This window comes from Ochotona princeps, chromosome 3, assembly GCF_030435755.1.
Source record: "Ochotona princeps isolate mOchPri1 chromosome 3, mOchPri1.hap1, whole genome shotgun sequence".
Lineage (NCBI taxonomy): Eukaryota > Metazoa > Chordata > Mammalia > Lagomorpha > Ochotonidae > Ochotona > Ochotona princeps.
This window is the reverse complement of record NC_080834.1, coordinates 78,782,717-78,802,424: the sequence shown is the minus strand read 5'-3', so window position 1 is coordinate 78,802,424 and position 19,708 is coordinate 78,782,717. Positions and strand designations below refer to the sequence as shown.

The window sequence follows — 19,708 nt, the reverse complement described above, 5'->3', positions numbered from 1 at the left end:
AGGGCCCACTTGATCCTGTTCATCTGGACAGGCTCAAGGTCAAGGCAGCCTCAGCTAATGGCAACCAAAAGAGACAAGGAAAGAGCACACAGACGACGTCATCCCTGTAAGTCAATCCGAGAGCCTTGCAGGGTCTCCTGACATCCATGGTGAAGACAGACAGGCCTGAGATGCCCAACTCAAGGGCTAGCTGTGGCCATAACTGGAAGGCTGATCCCTGTCAGCTGGGAACTACCACCAGGCCTTGGCTCATCCTTCCTCTGGTGTGGGGGAGGGACTCTGTAGAAACCCTGAGTGTTCTCTAAGAGGCAGCACTAGTGGCCATCCCTCTAGCCCTGGCTCCTTGGAGGCAGACGGGGATCTGGAGAGGGTCAGAGGACTGAGACACACCTGGAATAAGGACAGGATGTTTCCTAAATGCTCCAGAGTCTGAGCAACAGATCTCCCTTCATAGGAGCCAAATCACAGATGCTGTTGCGCCAAACAGAGGCCACCTGTGCAACAGAACCGTGTTCCAAACAGAAAATTGGTTTTCCAGATGAGAAAGTGACAGAGAGTGTGGACCTCATGGGCTTTTAAATAATGATCATTATTTAATTTTCTCCATGTGACATCTGACCCTAACTAAATTAGGAATTCCTTGTGGAAAGTCAATCAATTTTCACTCCCTACTCCAGCCCCAAGGCCCACTACACAATACTTCAGGGACTGCAAGGGTTTTCTAAGCCCTTACTGAATGCTGTGGTTTTGGGGGCTCAGCCCAAGCCACACAGCCTGCAGCGACACCTGAATAAGCCAACACTTGGCTTGATGCCATGCCATCACTGTCTGACTCGTCTTGGTCCTGTTTGAACAAGGATCCCTACATTTCTGGCCCAGCTCAGGTCTCCTGCACTTCTCAGAGAGTAGCAAGATTTCCACTGGGGACAGGAGCAGAGGGTGGGGGCTGCCTGAGCTCAGTGCATTGGAACTGAATACCAGTGACTTGCTTTTCAAAAGCAAATCACTTCTTTAAAAATGCCAGGCTTTAATCCCCCTTCAGGCCAGTGCACCCTGTTACCTGCCAAGTGGGAGGCTCCTCACAAAGCCCATGGTGAGGACTTGGAGCTCACAGACGTGTGGAAAACTCCTCAGGCACTGACAAGCACACTCCTCCACGGTCTAATGAAGCCCAAACTACTCCACCAAGAATTTTTTCCCCCTCCTTCCTTCCTTTCTTTACCTCATTCCAAGGAAATTTGCCTCCAGCTAGAATATACTTAAAGCCAGCAGAACATTTGGCAAGGAAGATCTGAGTGACTGAAGGGAATCTGACACCAGGACACAGCCCCATCTGAATGGCCACAGGCTCCTGTTCACATGACATAGCTGAGGGCTCAAGCGGGCACCGCCTCACCACCCAATGCTGGAAACTGTACCCCCAACCCCCATGAGCCCCTCTTGGCTCCTGCTGCACTCTCTTGACAACTGCTCCATGGGAGCCAGAAGGTTGGGCAGTGGGGGAGGCCCGGTGCTGGGTGCCAGTCAGTCATGTGGACCGACAGCCTCTCTGTTCTAATGCCAACATGTGCACAACAGCCCATGCAGGCGGCACCAAGGGCACCCCAGCTGGGCATCCACTCCTTAAGGGGGCCGAGTGGCAGGCGAGCCTTCCTAGCTTCAAAACAAAGAAGCAGCAGTTGGGTCTTTGGCTCCGTCCCCTCCCTGCACCTCCTGAAGCTGAAGCCTTAGCTGTTGCCTCACTGGGCAAATATCCCCCATTTGGCTGCAGGAGTAAAACTTGAGTTATGCTAATGGATCAAAGGCAGAGTAATGATGTGATGAATGATCTAAAAATCAGAGAGCCCCCCAAACCCCGCCTTTTCTAGCACTTTGGGGCAGGAAGGAAACCAGCGAGGCGTGGAGGCTTCATGATCAATAACAGGCTCATCGGCCATCCGACAGGGCAGACCCAAGCTCTCGCCACTGGCTGGTCCCATAGCAGGCAGAGCAGCCTGTTCTCAGGCTGAGCCCTTCCCTGGGAACAAGGAGCAGGCCCTTCAGTCACAAATGGGTTAGCAGGTCTGCACGGCTGAAGGATGGATCTGGTTTCAAGGGGGAAACGGCGTGACAGAACACCTGCCCTTGCCTGTTGGCTGGTGTGCTTGAGAAATCCATTAGAGGAATGTTTTCGCAGCTTTAATCCTCTTCCCTTCCCTTGCACCCCTCTTTCTGGAATCCCCTCTTTGTGAATTCCTTGCGCTGTTTAGCAACCTCCTCAACGTGTCCACATCAGTCCAATGCCCAGAAGCAGAACTATTTCTCAGCTCCGCAAGGTCAGAAGTTGGGGTCTCCGGGATCATCTCTGAGCCGGCCGGCCTCCACTTGTCAAAGAACTTTGCATTTTCTGAGAAGCTGCGCAGGTTCCAGGGATAGCTGTACGTGCTGGTCCCTGTATCTGTGGCCAGGTTATGGGATTTGTTCAGACTCACATTGCATGATGTGTTCTGTGCTTGTCCTTCACAAGCTGCCTACTAATCTATCCTTCCTCCATTAACAAAAAGCCTAGGAGAGCTGGGAAATGTTACAGGACCTGGTATATATTCACGCATCATCATATCCCAAGTGGTCCCATCTTAACTCCAGTATTATCCCTTCATTTTCACAGCCTTGATATACCCAGATACAAGGTGTGTTAAGCCTCCTGTTAGATGCCCTCAGTGTAATTTTTAAGCCAAATGGTCACCTTCAGGGGCACTCGGGCTGCAAATCAAAACTCAACTTTGTTTAATTAGGACTTGAGTAGAAGAACCCCCTCTGCTGAACACAAGAAGTCTCAACCATCCCCACCTCCAGTGGCTCAGCAGAATGCTTCCCAAGTTTCAGCTTCTCTTCACGCAGGCTTCCCTCACGCACGGCCCTGTCCTGCCCTTTGGCCCGTTCTCAGGAATCGCAGGACAAGCCCATACTCCTCTGCTGAGGTCTGGATGGGATCCACCAGACGGCGAGGCAAGGTATGGCCCAGGGTTACCTGGGCGAGGCTGCCGGCAGGGCTCAGCAGCCTCGGGGCCATCGGCAAGTTTCTATTCCCCAACTCTCTTGGCCCCCCCAAGCCTCAACTTGTCCCTGTGGCTGCCTGGGCCTCCGTGGCATATGAGGCAAAGCTCGGAAAGATTCTGTCCCTGCAGAGCACTGCTTTGCGGGCAGGCTGACTCCAAGGCCCTTCCTGCACTCCCATCTCCATCTAGGGGAGATGGCCAAGGAGTCGGGAAATAAAGCTCCTGAGAGCTCTGGGACGGAGGCTCCAGCTCAGGGCTAGCCAAGGGGAACTTGGATGTAGCATTTGAGAAGGTGCGGGGTCCTTGGGACTGCCTCACTACTGGACCTCTGGCACTGCGCTAGCTCTTCCATTCCCCACCTGCTTTTCTCACCAGCAGGGAATCACAAACTGCACCCAAGGCACTGGAGGAAATCGTGGGTCCTGTGACCCCAAGGTTAGCTCTCCAAATAGAATATTCTATAAACAGAGAACCACGGAAGTCATTGCTAGAGTGGAGGTGGACAGGATTACCATGACCTGGGCATCTCAGAAGCCACACATCTGGGGTACTGAGTAAACCTTTGGACCAGTCTGCAGTCCTGGTACACACAGACCACTGAAGCTTAACCCTACAGAAATCCACAAAGCTGGAAAAACAAGAAACAAACTAACAAAAACCACATTATGGGGCTTGCAGGCCTGGCACCCCGCATAGGCTCCTGTTTTATGACTCAGTTGTTCCACTTCCAATCCAGCTCCCTGCTTATAATGCACCCAGGAGAGCAGTGAGAGGGACCCAAATGCTTATGTGGGAGAACTACAAGAAGCTCCAGGCTCCTGGCTTCAACTTGGCACAACCACAGACGTTTGACCATTTTGGGAGACGGAAGATGTTTCTCTTTCTGCCTTTCCAGTACGTAAATAAAACTTACAAAAACAAAAACACAAGCACACAACATGTTTTGCTTCCACTCTGAGGACAATCCCCTAGGCATTACTGAGGGACTCCTCAATTCAGCCAGCCACGTGCCACGCCAGGCAAAGCGGGAAGAACAAAGGATAGAAGAGCTCTCAACCGCAAGGAACCTTCACTCTAACCAATCAGACAGACAAGCACAACTCAAGGCAGGTGGGCCTGCCTCCAAGAGCAGTGACCTCACCACCTCCACCATCCATGGAGGACTTAGGAGTAGGTGGTGTAAGTGCTGTGCCTCCCCGAGCAGGCCAGGACAGTGGACACATACATTTGCACCCACTCTTTCGTGGTTTCGTTTTTTTTTTTCCCCTCCTACCTATCCAATTGCACAAAAAATACTTGCTCCAAAGCCCTTTCCTGACAGCCATGGAAACATGACATGAGATGTCTCAGATGCACTTTCTGATGAAAGCAAGGCGTGTTCTCTTTCATTTAAATAAAAACAGTTTCCATGGGGAGGGGGGAGAAAAAAAACACTTTGCAGATGCCAAATCCCTTAGCTGTGAAGGCTCCAAGGTGGGGTTTGTGAGCAGATGTGAGCAGGCCGAGGAAAACCAGGAGGAAGAGGGCAGAAACATCAAAGTCACGAAGGCAGGGAGAGACCTGGAGGTGGGTAGGAGAGGAAGGAGGGCAGGAAGGGAGGGGCTGGAAAGGAGGGAATAAAAAGAACCTATTTTGCAATGTCATTAAATGATTTGCAATACGCTGGCCTAAGGCTTCAGGAATTTCTTGGCTTGAACCAATTAAAAATATTTTTTTTTAAAGAAAAAAGACACAAGAGAAATGAGCAATGCGATTAATCCTCAAAGACAAGTCAAAGATGGGAGCCATGTTTCCACTGAGTCTGGCAGCCAGATGAATGCAGCCTGCCCCGTGTCTCTGCCTTGGCGCTGCTGGGAGCTAAGACCGGGGAGCAGCACTGGGGAGTTTCTCTTGGACTAGATGAAGGAACAAAATAGTCTCAAAAGTAATAATAAGAATACACTGAAGAAAGGAGGAAGAAGGAAAAAAGCTTCACTTGCCAGCAACCCACATCACACATATTTCTCTGATCATCCAAATATAAACTATAAACTTAGCAATGGGAAAATTAATGTGACTCCTGGTGGTCTGGATTCAGCATGGCAAGAGCTGGATTCTGGCACAGCCTCCGGCAGGGCTGGCAGCCTACACAGGAAGAGCGAGAGGAGAGAAGACAGGGGCCAAGGAGCTAGGGGGGAAACGGGGACGAAGCAGGCCCCTAGGGAGCAGTGCAATCACCGTCACTCCCCTCATACCTGGGAACTGCGTGCTCTGGGCAGCAGCAGGGCCCGAGGAGCTCACCCACCACACCCTCTGATGCTGTTCCTGAAGGATCTGGTAAACAGTACTCTCCGCTCGCTCGCTGGCATTCCCCTCACAGGCCCCAGAGTCCTCTGAACATCTCAGTGTGCCTTAACCAGGATTGTGTGTCTCACATCAATCAGTCTTTCCAAACCCTTCCTGGAGCTACTGGCATCTTCAACCTCTTGTCTCCAAGTTCTGCCCTCACCTTTGTTTTTGTAATTCCTGAAAACTTCTGCTGTATCGGACTTTAGGGGAGAAATCTTAAAATCTGTGTTCATTTTCTACTTGCCCTTTTTGATCGTCTTAACATGAAGCACCTTTTATTTGGGAGCCTTCCCCTCCCTGGACCTCACCAAAGGCCTACTGTGTGCCAGACCCTATACTGTCCAAGGGTGCCTAATTCCAGCTCCTGCCTCTGGGCAGAGGCTGCAGCAGAAGGCTCCAGAAGCAGCCCAGGCATGCCCTGACGACAGGCAGAGAGGGCCCTAACTGCAGGAGGGGTGAAGCCAGCTTTCCTAGAGGAGGACAAACTGGAGTCTTGGAAGCCAAGCAGGGATCGGGAATCCCAGGGTAAGTGAAGACTTTCTGGGGCAGGGGCCTCTCGTCGAGAGACGGGGCCGATGCCGCCCAGAGAGGCAGCCAGCACACCCTAGGACTTGGACTTCTACCCTGTGGCTGTGGAAATGCAGCACCTTAGCTTTTCTCGCTTCTGCTTTTACTTGCTGCTCATGAGTAGAGCCCTTTATTTTAGATGTGAACATTCTGTCCATTTGTAAGACAGACTCACCACTCAATTCAATTTTCAGGATTATTCCTGGATTCCAAAAAAGGCAGAAAGTTTTAAAACCAGTTCACAGTAGATAGCACCAAACTTCTAACACATAAGAAAGGAGAGAAAGCCAAGGGACTCTTTGGCCCTCCTGGCTTTTCTCTTTTTTACTCTAAATTTTTACGTGTCTGTCTTATTTATCTGGGAGGTAGAGTTGGACAAAGATGGATCTCCCATCTCCCATCCAAGAATCAGGCACCCAATCTAGTCAGTCTCTCATGTGGGCAGCAGGGACCAAACAACCTGAGCCATCACCTGTCTCCTCCCAGGGCCCACAGGAGCAGGAAGCTGGAGCAGGATTGGAGCGGACCCAAATTCAGGCACTCCGTTTTATTTAAAGGAACCAGCTCATGCCATGTTCCCGAAAGAGTTCTAGCCATCACAGCAAATGAAACAATTCTTCCCCCATCTTTGCTGTAAGAGGCGCCTCAAAGCTTGTCTTGGCTACACACAGCAACACACTTTGTGGTCCTCCTCTTCCCTTGCTTAGCAAACAGACCAAGGCTAAGCACATGGCTCTGTGCATGCAAAAGATGGACTGAGGATATAGGGTATATATCCCGAGTGTGTTCTTGGCAGATGATGCATTATGGATTTGAGGTTAGTATGGTAAACAGAACTGGAACCCTGGGGCCCGGTGCAGTAGCCTAGTGGCTAAAGTCTTTGCCTTACATGCACTAGGATGCCATAAGGGTGCCGGTTTGTATCCTAGCTGCTCCACTTCTCTTCCAGTTCCCTACCCCGTGGCCTAGTAAAGCAGCAGAGGACAGCAGAAGGCCCTGGGAGTCTGCACCTGCATGGGAGACCTGGAAGAAGCTCCTGGCTCTGGATTGGCTTAGCTTTGGCTGTTGTGGCCACTTGTGGGAGTGAACAAGCAGATGAAAGATTTTTCTCTCCCTCTCTTTGTAAATTTACCTTTACAACTAAAAATAAATAAATCTTTAAAAAAAAATAAAGAATTGGGACCCTGGCTATTTGAAGCAACATTTGTTGCCAGGATGCCCTGAGCAGAGTTCAAGCCACAGATCTATCTGGGTCCTGGTAACAGGATTAGTTTGCAAACACTGTCTGAAGATTTAGACAAAGCATCAGGGAAAATTGTTGTGAAACATGAATTTTGTTTCCAGTAGATAACAGAAAGGGTTAAAGTGATTTGGGTATAAAGTCATTTCCTATTAAGAACAGTCAAGCTGCTCAATATCTTTTGTATCTAAACTGTCTTCCAGTAATTTTCTTGCTCAATAAGCAAAGTATAGTGCAGATCCTATAAGGTACAGCTGAACTTCCAGCTCAAGCTGGTTGTCCTCTTCCAAGAACTGAGCATGAAGCAGCGCGGTCTCCGACCCTCCTGGCACTCAGCCCCAGCTTTCGCTGCAGACTCCGGGCCTCCTGGGGCAGCTCAGGAAGCCACCTGTGTTTTCCTTTCCTCCCCCAGCCTTTCTTCCCACCACCACCTCCTCATCCCCAAGCTGACGGCTCACCAGGGATTCCCGGCCAACACACAAATGTTTTTCTAATTTGGTGCGAATAGCTCCACCTTGTTTTGTCAGGGAGTTCATCACTGGTGGACAAAAGCAGACTGAGGGGAGCAGGGGGCATGCTGGAGAAAACACACTATAGTTCCCTTTCTTCATCAGAAAATGTACAAATCCTCCAGAAAATGTACAAATGCCCTCATCCCCCCGATTTCTCATTCTCAAAGAGATGAGACACAGTGAGGGAGAAAACAGAATGGAACAGCAAGAGAGACAAGCACCTGGCGACTAGCTCCAGAATTCCACTGAGTGTACCCCTGAAAATATCTCACTGTGGCAATGAAACCCACAGTATCTGTGTCACTCCAGGAATATAGTGGGCTTCAGGCCTGAGGAGGCAATGGATTGAGAGTTTAATTTCACTGTGAAAGGTCTGTGAGGAATAAGCACATTAATGCTAAAGGCTGTCCTGTACTCAACCTTCCAGGCCCAATTCCTGGTATTCTTCACTTTCCTGGAACTGACGCACCTATCATTAAGAGCTATCCCCCTCTCTAAATGGACAACCTTTGGGCTGGCTTGCAGGAATGGCTAGGGTGCTACTAAAGCCCCCACACCCCTACCCCTTTCCATCAGACAGTGGGATCCTATTAAAGTCACTGGGCCAGGAGCAGGTAATGCTGTGTCCTGCAGGAAACTGAATACACCCTGGCTCCAAAGATATCCAAACTCAGAGATCAGCAGTAGGAAACGGATGATCTGTTTTCCAATAAGGACTCAGAAACTTTTGAATTTTATCTTCTTTAATGAAAGTCCTTAGAATACAGCATACTGTCAAGTGGTCAGCTATTCAGGAAGGAACTAATTAGATAAACTGAATTATGAACTGCAGTAAGAAATATGTTCTGGGAAAAACATTACCACGATTACTGAAAATGAAAGCAATGCCTTTTGATTGAGTTTTTGTTTATTAGTTTCCCCTCAGATGTTTTCTACCTTTCTATCCATGGAGGATTTGTGGTGGTTTTACATATAAACTATTATACATCAGCTTTTTAAAGTAAAAAAAATGAAGATACAGATATATAAATTAGAATTTAAAAACCATGAAGACTGGAACGGTAGAATTCAAAAACGAAAGTCTTAAAGGAATTGCCTTCAGGAGCCCATTTTGGCTCTGCGATGCCTGCAGCCCAAGCACCTGCTAACACAAAACATGTGCCAAGCAGGCAGGGCTTCTCCTGGAAACTGTTCCTGTAGCCAGGGAAAGCCTCTCTGGGGGAGGCTGGAGGACAGGGTTTCAGGGTCTGTCAGTGTCTTCCAGAGGTGCGGCTACAATGGCTTAGGCTTAAATCAGAAACACCCAAGGGCTGAATGGAGTTTTCACAACTTTACAAAGGTGAAGGAATGACCCCTGTGGTGTGGAAACATACTGGTCCATGACTCTGGAAGCTGGCCTGAAGGACAAATTAATCCCTTCATGTTGCTTCCCAGGACATACGTTCCTGAACTACCTCAGGCAACAGGCTATGTGAAATGGGCGCTGAGGGACAGAGACAGCTGAGTTTTTGTTTGGTTGCTTGGTTGTTTTTTTTTTTCTTTTTAAATTGATAGCTGAATTTTAAACAGCCTTTTTTCTAGATGGTGACAACTAAGTGACTGATGCAACACAGACTAGAAGTTGCTGCCATGATATTTTTAAGAGATGATAACATTTTCAATCAGTAGACTTATGAAGTAAGGATCATCCAGTCAGTTCAAAGCATCAGAAGCAGAGACAAGCTTTCCAAAGACTGACAAAAGAAGAAATCCACTGAGGTCCCAAGCTTCAGACTCAAAACTGCAGGCTTCAATTCTAACTTAAATCACCACACTGATGAACCAGTTCTTTCAAAAAAATCTCCTTCTGTGTAACTATACCTATATAATACTATGTAAACATAATGAAATATTATACTATATATTGATTTTACTTCTCTAAAGAATCCTAATATAGGGATAAAGGAATCTAGAAATAGTTTCACACAGAAATGTCTATGATGGTTTTATGTCCATTGCTTTTTAAAGAGTTACATTTTATTCATTTGAAAGGCAGAGTTACAGAGAGAAGAAAAGGAGGGATAGAGACATCTATGCACTGATTCAGTACCCCCAAATGGTTGCAACAACTGGGGGCTGAGCAGGGCACAGCCAGGAGCTTCCTTTGGGTCTCCCACATGGGTAAAGGGGCCCAAGCATTTGGGCCATCCTCTACTGCTTTCCCAGGTATACTAGTAGGCAGCTGCACCAGAAACGGAGCAACCAGAACTCAAACCAGTGACCATACAGGATACTGGTACTGCAGGCAGTGGCTTATACCATAATATCACAACGCCAAGCCCTAGGGGCCTATTCTAGTTCAGGGTCAAACCAAGAAGTTACTGAAGCATCTAAGGGATAAAAGGTAAGGTGAGGTGAGCTGAGCAAAAGACAGACAGCTTCTGTTCACAGAACTGGCCATGCCGAGGGCCAAGGTGAGCCTGCCAGCACAAGCTAGCAGCTGCCTCAGTAGAAGCAAGGGCAACAGAGACCACAGAGCTTCAATGAACAGTTCTGTAGGCCACACAGACTAAGTATCAAGCAATGATGGTCACCATTGAACGGGCTGAAGCTGGAAATCTGGAATGCAGAAACCAGACATACAGGCAGCCAAGAAATCTATAGGACACGAGTTAGTTCTCTTTATCTACCAAGCCAGTCCTCTTTCTTGTATCAGGTTATGAACAGAGACTTTGCAATGCCTTGTGCTATGTCTTCCTTGACACTTCCAGAATGGGGCTGAGCCGCACAGAGCTGCCTATAGCATCCAGAGCCTCCTGTAGACATTGTCCAATGTTCACTGAACAAATGGGTGAATGACCAGGGCCTCACAATCTCAAAAACATTTTCCAATATATTATGTAACCTCTTATTTGAGCCTTTAAACCGCCCCCCCAAGACTGATGATCTGATTATTGTTATGTTCATTTCACAGGTGTGGCAAGCTGAGACATTAAGTGGCTTACCCAAAGTCATGTAACCCAAATGGCACAGCTAAGACTTACACCAGGATTTTTCCATTACTCATTTTTCCTGTGATACCAGTTTGGTTTTTCAATTTATCCATGGACCAAGATTTAATGACCTTCTGACCTTTCCTCAGAGTCTCGGAACTGATCTGTGTGGCCCTAGAGGGGATGACTATTCAGGAGTGGGTGCCTGGTCTTGGCCTTCCATGGCCTTAGGGGTGGGGGCAGAGATACAGATCTGCTTTCCATCATAAACAACATCTTAGGACTTCACGATTAGTATGAGGGCTCAAATTTCCAGCTACATCATTAAGGGCACACTACCCAGGGACCACGTATTGCAGTGTTCACTATGTCTGGGACCTGGAGACGGGAAAAAGCAAAGGATAAAGACAGAAAAGAGTGAACGTGAACGATGATGATGGAGTCTGGGGGAGTGCTAAGTTGTTACAGACACAGGACAGAGACCTGCCTTCACATGGTGCTCCCATGCTGATGAACCACCACGACACCTTGCTGGACCATGTGTGACAAGCTCGGGAACCTCGGGGCTGGGGGGTTCTGGGAGCAGGGTTCTGTCCTCTGGGTGGTATCTGCTGTTGGGCCAGTAGCAGAGCACAACCTCTGAGCCACACGGTGCCACGCTTGTGCAAAGAAAGGGGAAGGGAAGAGAGAGGAAGGAGACCCAAGTCCAAAGCACTTTAAGCAGCAAGGATTAGACAAGGTGATCTCAAGTGAGGCATTCATAGCATGATGTACCAAACACAAAATTTAGGGTGAGTGGGACAAAAAAATAAAAATATTCTCCAAGCATGTGTACAGGGAGAGAAAGCAGCTGCCAGCCAGGTACCTGGGTATAGGGGGGAAGGACACCCACATGAGACCCCTCAGGTGAATCTCAAGCTTCAGCTCTGCTTTAGCTGAAAACTGGAAGCTGATCTCACCATGTCAGGGAGAAATCCAAGTGGATTATTCAAGCAGTAACATAGACTTCCTCCCCATCCCAACCCTCCTCAAGCCGGGTCCCAGGCCCCATCATTCTAGGCTTGCAGGAATCTCCAGGTGCCAAAATGTAACAGACAACAAGCACATGCCACACGTACCCAACAACATGTACTTGGTGAAACGATGAACCAGGAAGGAACCGCAGCAGGGACCAGAAGAAAAGGAAACCTTCCCTGCGGAGTATATGAGAGCATGCATGCGCGCAGGCTTGTGCACCGGCACGCCATTGTTCTGCTTCCTTCCACACACACACCAGGCCTTCGGAAATCCCATCTACTGCTAGGCCTCCCTCCTCCGTCAGCCAACCGGCAAAAACACAGCCTCCATTCTGCTCAGGAATGTGCTTTCAGAAACTTAATCTAACTGCTGAGTCGGGGCCAAATCCCCCAGCGGCATTCATCCAAAGACAGCACCCCTCTCGCGGGCCCCCACCTGCGTGCATGCCACCCCCTCGCTGCCTCCCTCCAGGCTTGGGAGACTGCAGTTCCTCTCCACTGACTCCCTCTGCTTGGCGACACGGCCTCCCAAAGCTTGCTCACTGCATTTCCAGCGCTTCTCATTCCTTCTGGCCAGGCCCAAACATTTTGCCCTAATTCATGTCAAAATAACAAGCCAACAGTTCTTGGCTTTCACACTGGGTAGCGGGGGCTTCTGCACCCTTTTCTCCCTGTGCCTTCTTGGGCTGCAGCCCAACACTTCCTTTTGTCCTGTCTGCCAACCACAGATCCCTTCAAGCACCAGGGAAAAGCAGCCAGAAATGTTTTAAAAATAAAGGCTATAAATTGTCTCTTCTCACTCAGATACACCTTGCAGCAAGAGGATGGCTCCAAAATAAACCTCCTCTCCAAATCTTCCCTTCTCCAAACAGTATGAAGCTCAGCTGAGGCTCCTAATTAGGACAAATGAATGGTTAGGGAACATCTTGAGTCTCCAGACACGTGCTGACCATCTGCAGATAAAAATCTCGCTTCTCCAGGAGCAACATCAGCCTTGAAAGGCACAAACCTTGCTGAAAGGCACATCTTACTTGTAATAATGAACAACTGGAAGCGACCTAATTGCCCAGCAACAGGAAAGGGCTCTCAGCAGAGCTACCCAGAGGACGTCTCAGGACTGTTAGTAATTAGGATACTGCTCTGGTGGGGGGCCATGCAGACAGATTAACTGGGAGGGGACACGAGGGGATATGCTAGGCTGACAGTGCCAAAAGTGGACACATGTGACAAAAATGCACTGGGTTGTACACTTAAGATCAGCACATTTGTGTACTTTGCCGGATGCAAGGTATACTCAAAAAGACATTCTAAGGCCAGGGGCAAGGGGAGAAAAGAAGGATGGAAGCTGTTGTTCAATAGCACCATTACAGCAATGTAAAAAATGGGCATGGACAGAGGCTGGAGGATATACTTTACATAATGGTAGCTTGTGTGTAATTGATGGGCACAGGGTAGACGTTATTTCCTACATAGTCTAAGTTTTATATAATGCAATCAGAATGGAAAAATGGAAAAATGGAGTTGGGAAATGCATGCCAACACGAGTGTAACTCTGACCTCATCTCTCCTTGATGCGATGAGAGCAGTTCTCCCTACCCTCCTCATTCAACAGACCCAACTGGTCGCGCAGGCCCTGCCTTTATCTCTGAGCACACAGTGTACTCCCCAGAGGCTACGCTTTCACATTCAGTGCCTGTTCCTTCTATCACATAGGTGAGAGGCTCCCCGGTAGTGGCAGTGGTGGTGTATATCAACTGAAGTCAGAGTCAGCCTGGTTGCCAAGGGAGACAGTGGAGGACAGCCTCTACCTGCCTCTGAGCAAACGGCAGGATGCTTAACCATTCTCCAAGAAAACAAGAAGCTTCTGCTCCTCTCCCCTGCTGGCAGGGACCCGGAGCCAAGACAGCAGCCCTGCTCCTTCACTCATCTAGCTCCCTAGCTCTCTCTTCTGATGGGACTCAGACCTCTTGCATTCCAGGGACTCAGGCTGACTGTGACAGAACTGCATTCCAGAAGTCTACATAGCCCATTGTGTGGGATGGGTGAGCTCCTAGGATCATGTCCTCCACCATCCTGATGATGATGGTGATGTGGGGGCCCAAAGCACGACTGTCAGGGATAAGCCATCAGAGGGACACGCCTTGGAAATCTCAGAGTTTACATTAAGGCGACAGTAAAGACTAAACAAGTTTCTGTATTTCTTACACTTTAGGCTCTAGAAAGCGGCCCAATGGGAGACAGTGGGGTCTATTTCTTGGCTGTAGGTTCAGCCTATAAGAGCTGGTGGTGGGGCTGCCCTGTAGCCTTTAATAGTGCACTGGATACGTCAAGCCTCATGTCCCAACTGTACAATGAGTAGACAGTCAGCACACAGAAACGAAGTTTGCAGAAAATGAAATTAAAAGTTTGTTTCAATTCAAAAAAGTGAAATCCTTGCCAATGAGGAGTCTTAAAAATTTGAGAGAAGTATGCATTATAAAAAAAAAAAACTATGAATGGATATCAATGCTTTGTGGAAGAACACTTGTACTGTGCCCGGGCCAGAATGCACCCAGGTGAAAATTATGTGCTAAGGCAGTTTGCCAGTCTCACTTCAATGTGGCCCAATGCACTGAGGCTTGGAAGGGGAGAAAATACCACTAAAAACACCTCTCTTGGGTAAGATTCCTTTCCTGGCTGTGAGTGTATTAAGTCACTTGGTCCCAGCTTTCCTCCTTTAGATATTTATAATATACATCTAAATCATTTAATAAAAACCATGCCTCACTTTTGCTAGACATAAAAGAAGTAAGAACAAATATTGTGGTGCAGCGAGTTGGGCTGCCGCTTGCAATGCCAGCATTCCACAAGAGTGCTAGTTCAGGTCCTGGCTACTCGAAAGAGCCTGGGTGGCAACACATGATGGCTTCTGAATCTCTGCTACCTCCGTGAAACCCAGATGGATTTCCAGCCTCTTGGCGTTGGACTGGTGTAGACCTGGCTATACCAGAAATTTGGGAATGAACCAGCAGGTGGAAGACATATTGGTCACTCCCTCTCTCGACTGTTCTACTTTTCAAGTAGAAATGAAAACACACATTTTAAAAATGGAGAAGAGAAGAGGGGCCAGTGAAATGGCATATCAGGCTAACCCTCTGGCTGCAGCACTGATATTCCATATGTGTGCTCCACTTCCAACCCAGAAGACAATCCAATTCCTTGGTCCCCTGCACCCATGTGGGAGACCTGGAAGAAGCTCCTGGCTCCTAGCTTCAGATGAGCTCAGTTCTGACTGTTGCAGCCATTCAGGGAGTGAACCAGCGGATGGAAGACCTCTCTTCACTCTTTCAAGTAAAATATTTTTAAAATGAACATCTAAGAGCAGTTCTGGGGACAATCCGGCACTAAATGCACAGAAATGGAATTCGCCAGAATTATTCACATGAGCGAGACCTGAGAAGCTATTTGGCCCTTGGTTTTCAGAAACCGGCCCGAGCACCCAGGTTCTTTGTAGTATAATGATGGGAATAACAGAGACTGGAGATGACACAGAATGTCTACAGACAAAGACATGAGGCTTTAAAAAAACTCTCTTACACTGAGTGCAATAATACAAATAACAGTGAAACTTGGAGGGGGGGGAGCGGTAGGGTGTCTTCTCCCTGGTTTCAACTCTGTCCTCATCTCTTTCTCATTACTCTTCCCTTTAACCACTGTGATGCAGTCTCCATCCCACGTTCTACTATGTATGGGCCAGACATGTGGACAACGCTTGCCCCTCAGAGAGAGACAGGAGGCCAAGTCCAGGATGGGCAGGCTTTGTTCAGATCACACATAGTTCTGACTACAGCCACTGTGAGAACGGAGTGGGGTGAGGGACAGAGGGCGTCAGGAAGCAGCTACCACGCCCTACCTCAAATACCAGGGTCTGAGTGTGAAGGCAGAGCAGCGCCTCGTCCCAAGGAGAGATCAGCAGGACCCCGCCCAGCTGCCTTCTCCACAGACACTTGTGGACATCACCTCTCTGCAGGACACGATGCCCCCCATCCACGACCACTGAGGTGCCCAGGCAGATATTGTCCTCTGATTTGATCTTTTAGTGGTGAATCCCCTTCTGTGGTGTGACCAATGGCAAGAGACATGAATTATCGGGAAGAGAGAAGGGAAAGTTGCAGAGGCAAAAGGAGACTCACTGGCTAGTGTCACTGTGGCTGGCACACTGGCCACAGCCCCTGCAGGCATCCGGGCTACACACTGGTAGCGCCCCACAGTGTGGTTGCTGAGGGCAGTAATGACGAGGGTCCCACCGGTGAGGAGAATGCCCAGAGCATCATCAGAGTCATTCAGCTCCTTCCCATTCAGACGCCATGTTACGTTCATCCACGGGGGCTCCACCACGCAGCCCAGAATCACAGTGCCTCCGAGCTTCTGGACTGTGGACGCCGGCTGGACAGTGACCTGAGGCACCTCGTCTAGAAGAGGAAGAGAGAGGCAGCGATGAATGGACATGCCCAGGAAATTGACCACATCACCTCGCCAGAAGCATGGTGGACCGCTCCACTGCCTTCCAGGGCCGGGCACCAGAGCAGGCGATCTCCCTTACCGGGCATGCCTGACCTCCCCCTGCTCCCAGCAAGCAGATGTCAAGAGCAGGCACGAGCCTGGGTTCTGGAGGTGGCAGACATGAGTTGGGAGTCTCAATGTCACTACATCTTTCAAACTCTGGCCTGTTTGAGGTTTTTAAAATTTATATAAAGTGAACACATTTCTCATATTTCAACATACAGATTCAGGAGCACAATGGAACTTTCCCCCCTATCTTCCCTCCTAGCTGTATTCCCCATTCACTCTCCTATACTTTAGTGAAAAAATCGCTCCCTGATTTTTACTACAGCATATTTTCATTTTACTTCACAACCACAGGCAAAGACTCCATAAGCTCAAGAAATCACACATATCAAGTAAGAAAAAAAAAAAAAAACCTTCAGGAGTATTGACAAAAGGTATAAATAATCAAATCCCAGGAAGTCAATGCCTCATTTAGATTACATTTTTTTTTTTTTGTTCTCTGTGTACTAACTGTCACAGATAAGGGAAAACGGTTTGATATCTGTCTTTTGGGGATTAGTTTATTTCACTAAGCATAATGGTTTCAGATTCGATCCATGTAGCTGCCCAAAAAACCCAAGATTTCATTATGTTTTACAGCTGATTGGTATTCTAAAGAGTATATATACACCACATTTTCTTTATCCAGTCATCAATTAATGAGCACCTAGGTTGATTCCATATCTTAGCTATTGAAAATTGAGCTGCTATAAACATGGGGGTACAGCTTACTTTCTCATATGCTGATTTCACTGCATATGGATAAGTTCCCAAGAGTAGAAAGACTAGGTCACATGGCAGGTCCATCAGATCTCTGAGGAAGTTGGGGTTTTTTAATCCATAAAATGAGGCGAACACCTCTTGTGTCACAGGGCTGCCATGGCTGATGAACAATGCATATAAGCCACTGCTATGATCTCAGATGACAAGCCTATCACAAAAGGCCAATGTTACTGTTTTTACCTATATTCTTGAGTATGCCCCCAAAGGCCCATGGCAATAAAAGGTTAACTGAAAAATCGGAAAATGGAAGGAACTACTGTAGGGCACCTACTGTATACACTGCAAACTAGGCAAAGGATTCTACTGGGGCAGGCCAAGAAGGGCAAGGAGAACACTCACTCAAGTCCGCAAAGCAGCCTGTCGTAGCCAAGAGGAGGCAAGCAAGTGTGACCTCCGGCCTCTGTCCTCTGTGCGCCATCATCAGCCCACGCAGCATGGTGTGTCACGAGGGTCTGCAGCCAACGGCCCATAAGCCACCAGGGTCACTCAGAGATTCTGTAGTGCTCTGGAACACTGTATTGTGGGGGAGAGAACACAGGTTACGGTGAGAATACCCAGGATGCCCCAGATGTGGCTACAGGGCCCGGCTCTGTGCCTCGGCCCAGCGTCCATCACACTTCACGGCAGTAACCAACGTGCAGACCTGACTGTGCTGTTAGAGAGTCCCGAGGACACTCCCAATGCCACTTCTCAGCTAAAAGGAGCTCCTCAGAACTACCCCCTTGCACTCTTTTCTGAGGCATTTTTATTATGGGAAGAACACGAGAACCTTGCCAGTGAACCAACAAGCGTAGCAGACAGGCTATGGAGGGGCTGAGACCCACAGCCACATACAGGGCAAAGAAAACCTAGCACAGACTCCAAAAAGATGAAATCATTCCTACCACCTGCTTTAGGGGGTCAGATGTCCATGGCTACAGAGCACACCAAAATCACTAGTGCAGAACACTGCGGCACTGCACTGCCAGCTGTGTAAGATACATAAACCCTGCAGGGGCTGTTCCTAATGAATGAATACTGAAGTTCCAGTGACTCAGCTTCACTCACTGAAGTTTACTTCTCTCTGCCCTGATGCTGTAATTCTGTAGTCTTCCAGCTGTCCTCTTTCTAAGCTCATGAGACTGCCAATGCTGAATCTCCAAACACAAACACATCCCTTTGGGGTTTTTAGACCACACCATACCTTGAGCTGTCCCATTTCATGTCTCTCCACCAGCCTACTCTTAGCACCCGCCTAGAATGTAAACTGCCTTTCTACAACTTTATTCCTTCCTAATTCATTTATTATTATTAATATATCAAAATATATAATAGGGTATATTGTTATATACGTGTGTGTGTATATATATACACACATATATATGCCAAGAGCATGTCTTAACACATACGACACAAGTTTCTGTCACTGTCAGTGCTGAACATTAGCCAAGAAGGAAGCACATCCTTCAAGAAGGCTGGCATCCGACTGAGTTCAGACGACATTTCAGGCAACAAACAGCCTGCTTGGAGGGTGATGTCCACTTCCACCCCACCACCACATCATGTGCATATGGCAATATCAACAGTGCTTTAACATTAACAGTATTTCTAAAAGTGTGACAAATATTCTCAAAATGTTAATCCTGGAGCAACGCACCCATCAGTCTTTTCACTTCACAGTGAAGCAAGCTGAGCTCCCAGCCGAGAGCGAGCCTGTCGTGCTGCCACAACAGAGGCTGAAGTTCCTACTGGCCGTGCAGTCTGTGATGCCTTCTGGCCCCGGCACCCCTGAACCTGAGGGCTGGGGGTTGAGGTTCCTGTCCTGAGCCAGGAGTACATGGGATCTACCTCCATCTTCTCCTTCCCCAACGTCCTTTCCTCTTTGACTGCACGCCTGGCTGCTGAGGCAACAAAAGGGGCACACCTGCTCTACCTACCCACGAACCATCTCCAAGCCAGACCTGCACCAACCTAGGGGCCCAGTCCCCAAACTGACGTCCCAGCTGCTGTTCATGAAACAATTCTTTCCACCCTTCCTTTGCCTGGTGATGTTTACAGCAGAGACCTGTAAGACTCTCAACTGCTCTGAGAAAGAGAGGACAGGACATTTTCCAAAAGGAGCCTGGAAGAAACTTTTTTTTTAGAGATTTATTTTTATTGGAAAGGCAGATATACAGAGAGGAGGAGAGAAAGAGAGGAAGATCCTCTGTCTGATGGTTCACTTCCCAAGTGACCGCTATGGCTGGAGCTGAGCCAATCCGAGTCCAGAAGCCAGGAGCTCTTCCAGGTCTCCCATGCGGGTGCAGGGTTCCAAGGCTTTGAGCCATCCTCAACTGCTCGCCCAGGCTACAGGCAGGGAGCTGGATGGGAAGCGGGGCTGCCAGGATTAGAACCAGCACCCATATGGGATCCCGGCGCATGCAAGGCAAGGACCTTCACCACTAAGCTATCGTGCCGGGCCCAGCTTGGAAGAAACTTTCTAAAGGAACTTTGCAAGAGTTCTTCCTGGCAACTGAAAACGATTTCCTGTTGATGTAAGCAGAGGGAGAGAGCAAGCAAGCACTTTTTGTTCTTTTCCAGACAATCCAGTCAACCCAAGGGCTCACTGTTAGATGAAATTCATGAAAGCTACAAAAGGTGTAGGCCCAAGATGGTAAGAGGCAGGGCTCCTACGACTGCAGGGAGC

The 19,708-nt window shown here is 48.5% G+C and overlaps 1 protein-coding gene across 2 annotated transcripts in view; it reads right to left on the bottom strand.

Moving 5' to 3' along the window:
* Positions 1-17,530, bottom strand: part of BOC (BOC cell adhesion associated, oncogene regulated) — a 34,944-nt gene extending 17,414 nt beyond the window's left edge. For both annotated transcript variants that reach the window (XM_058661892.1, XM_058661893.1), the window contains exons 1-2: positions 17,383-17,530; positions 15,846-16,124 (exon numbers count right to left, since the gene is read on the bottom strand). In XM_058661892.1, coding sequence (XP_058517875.1) covers positions 15,846-16,124; positions 17,383-17,479 — 376 coding nt within the window. In that variant the 5' untranslated portion in view covers positions 17,480-17,530. The remainder of the gene's footprint in view (positions 1-15,845; positions 16,125-17,382) is intronic.
* Between the last annotated feature and the right edge of the window lie 2,178 nt (positions 17,531-19,708).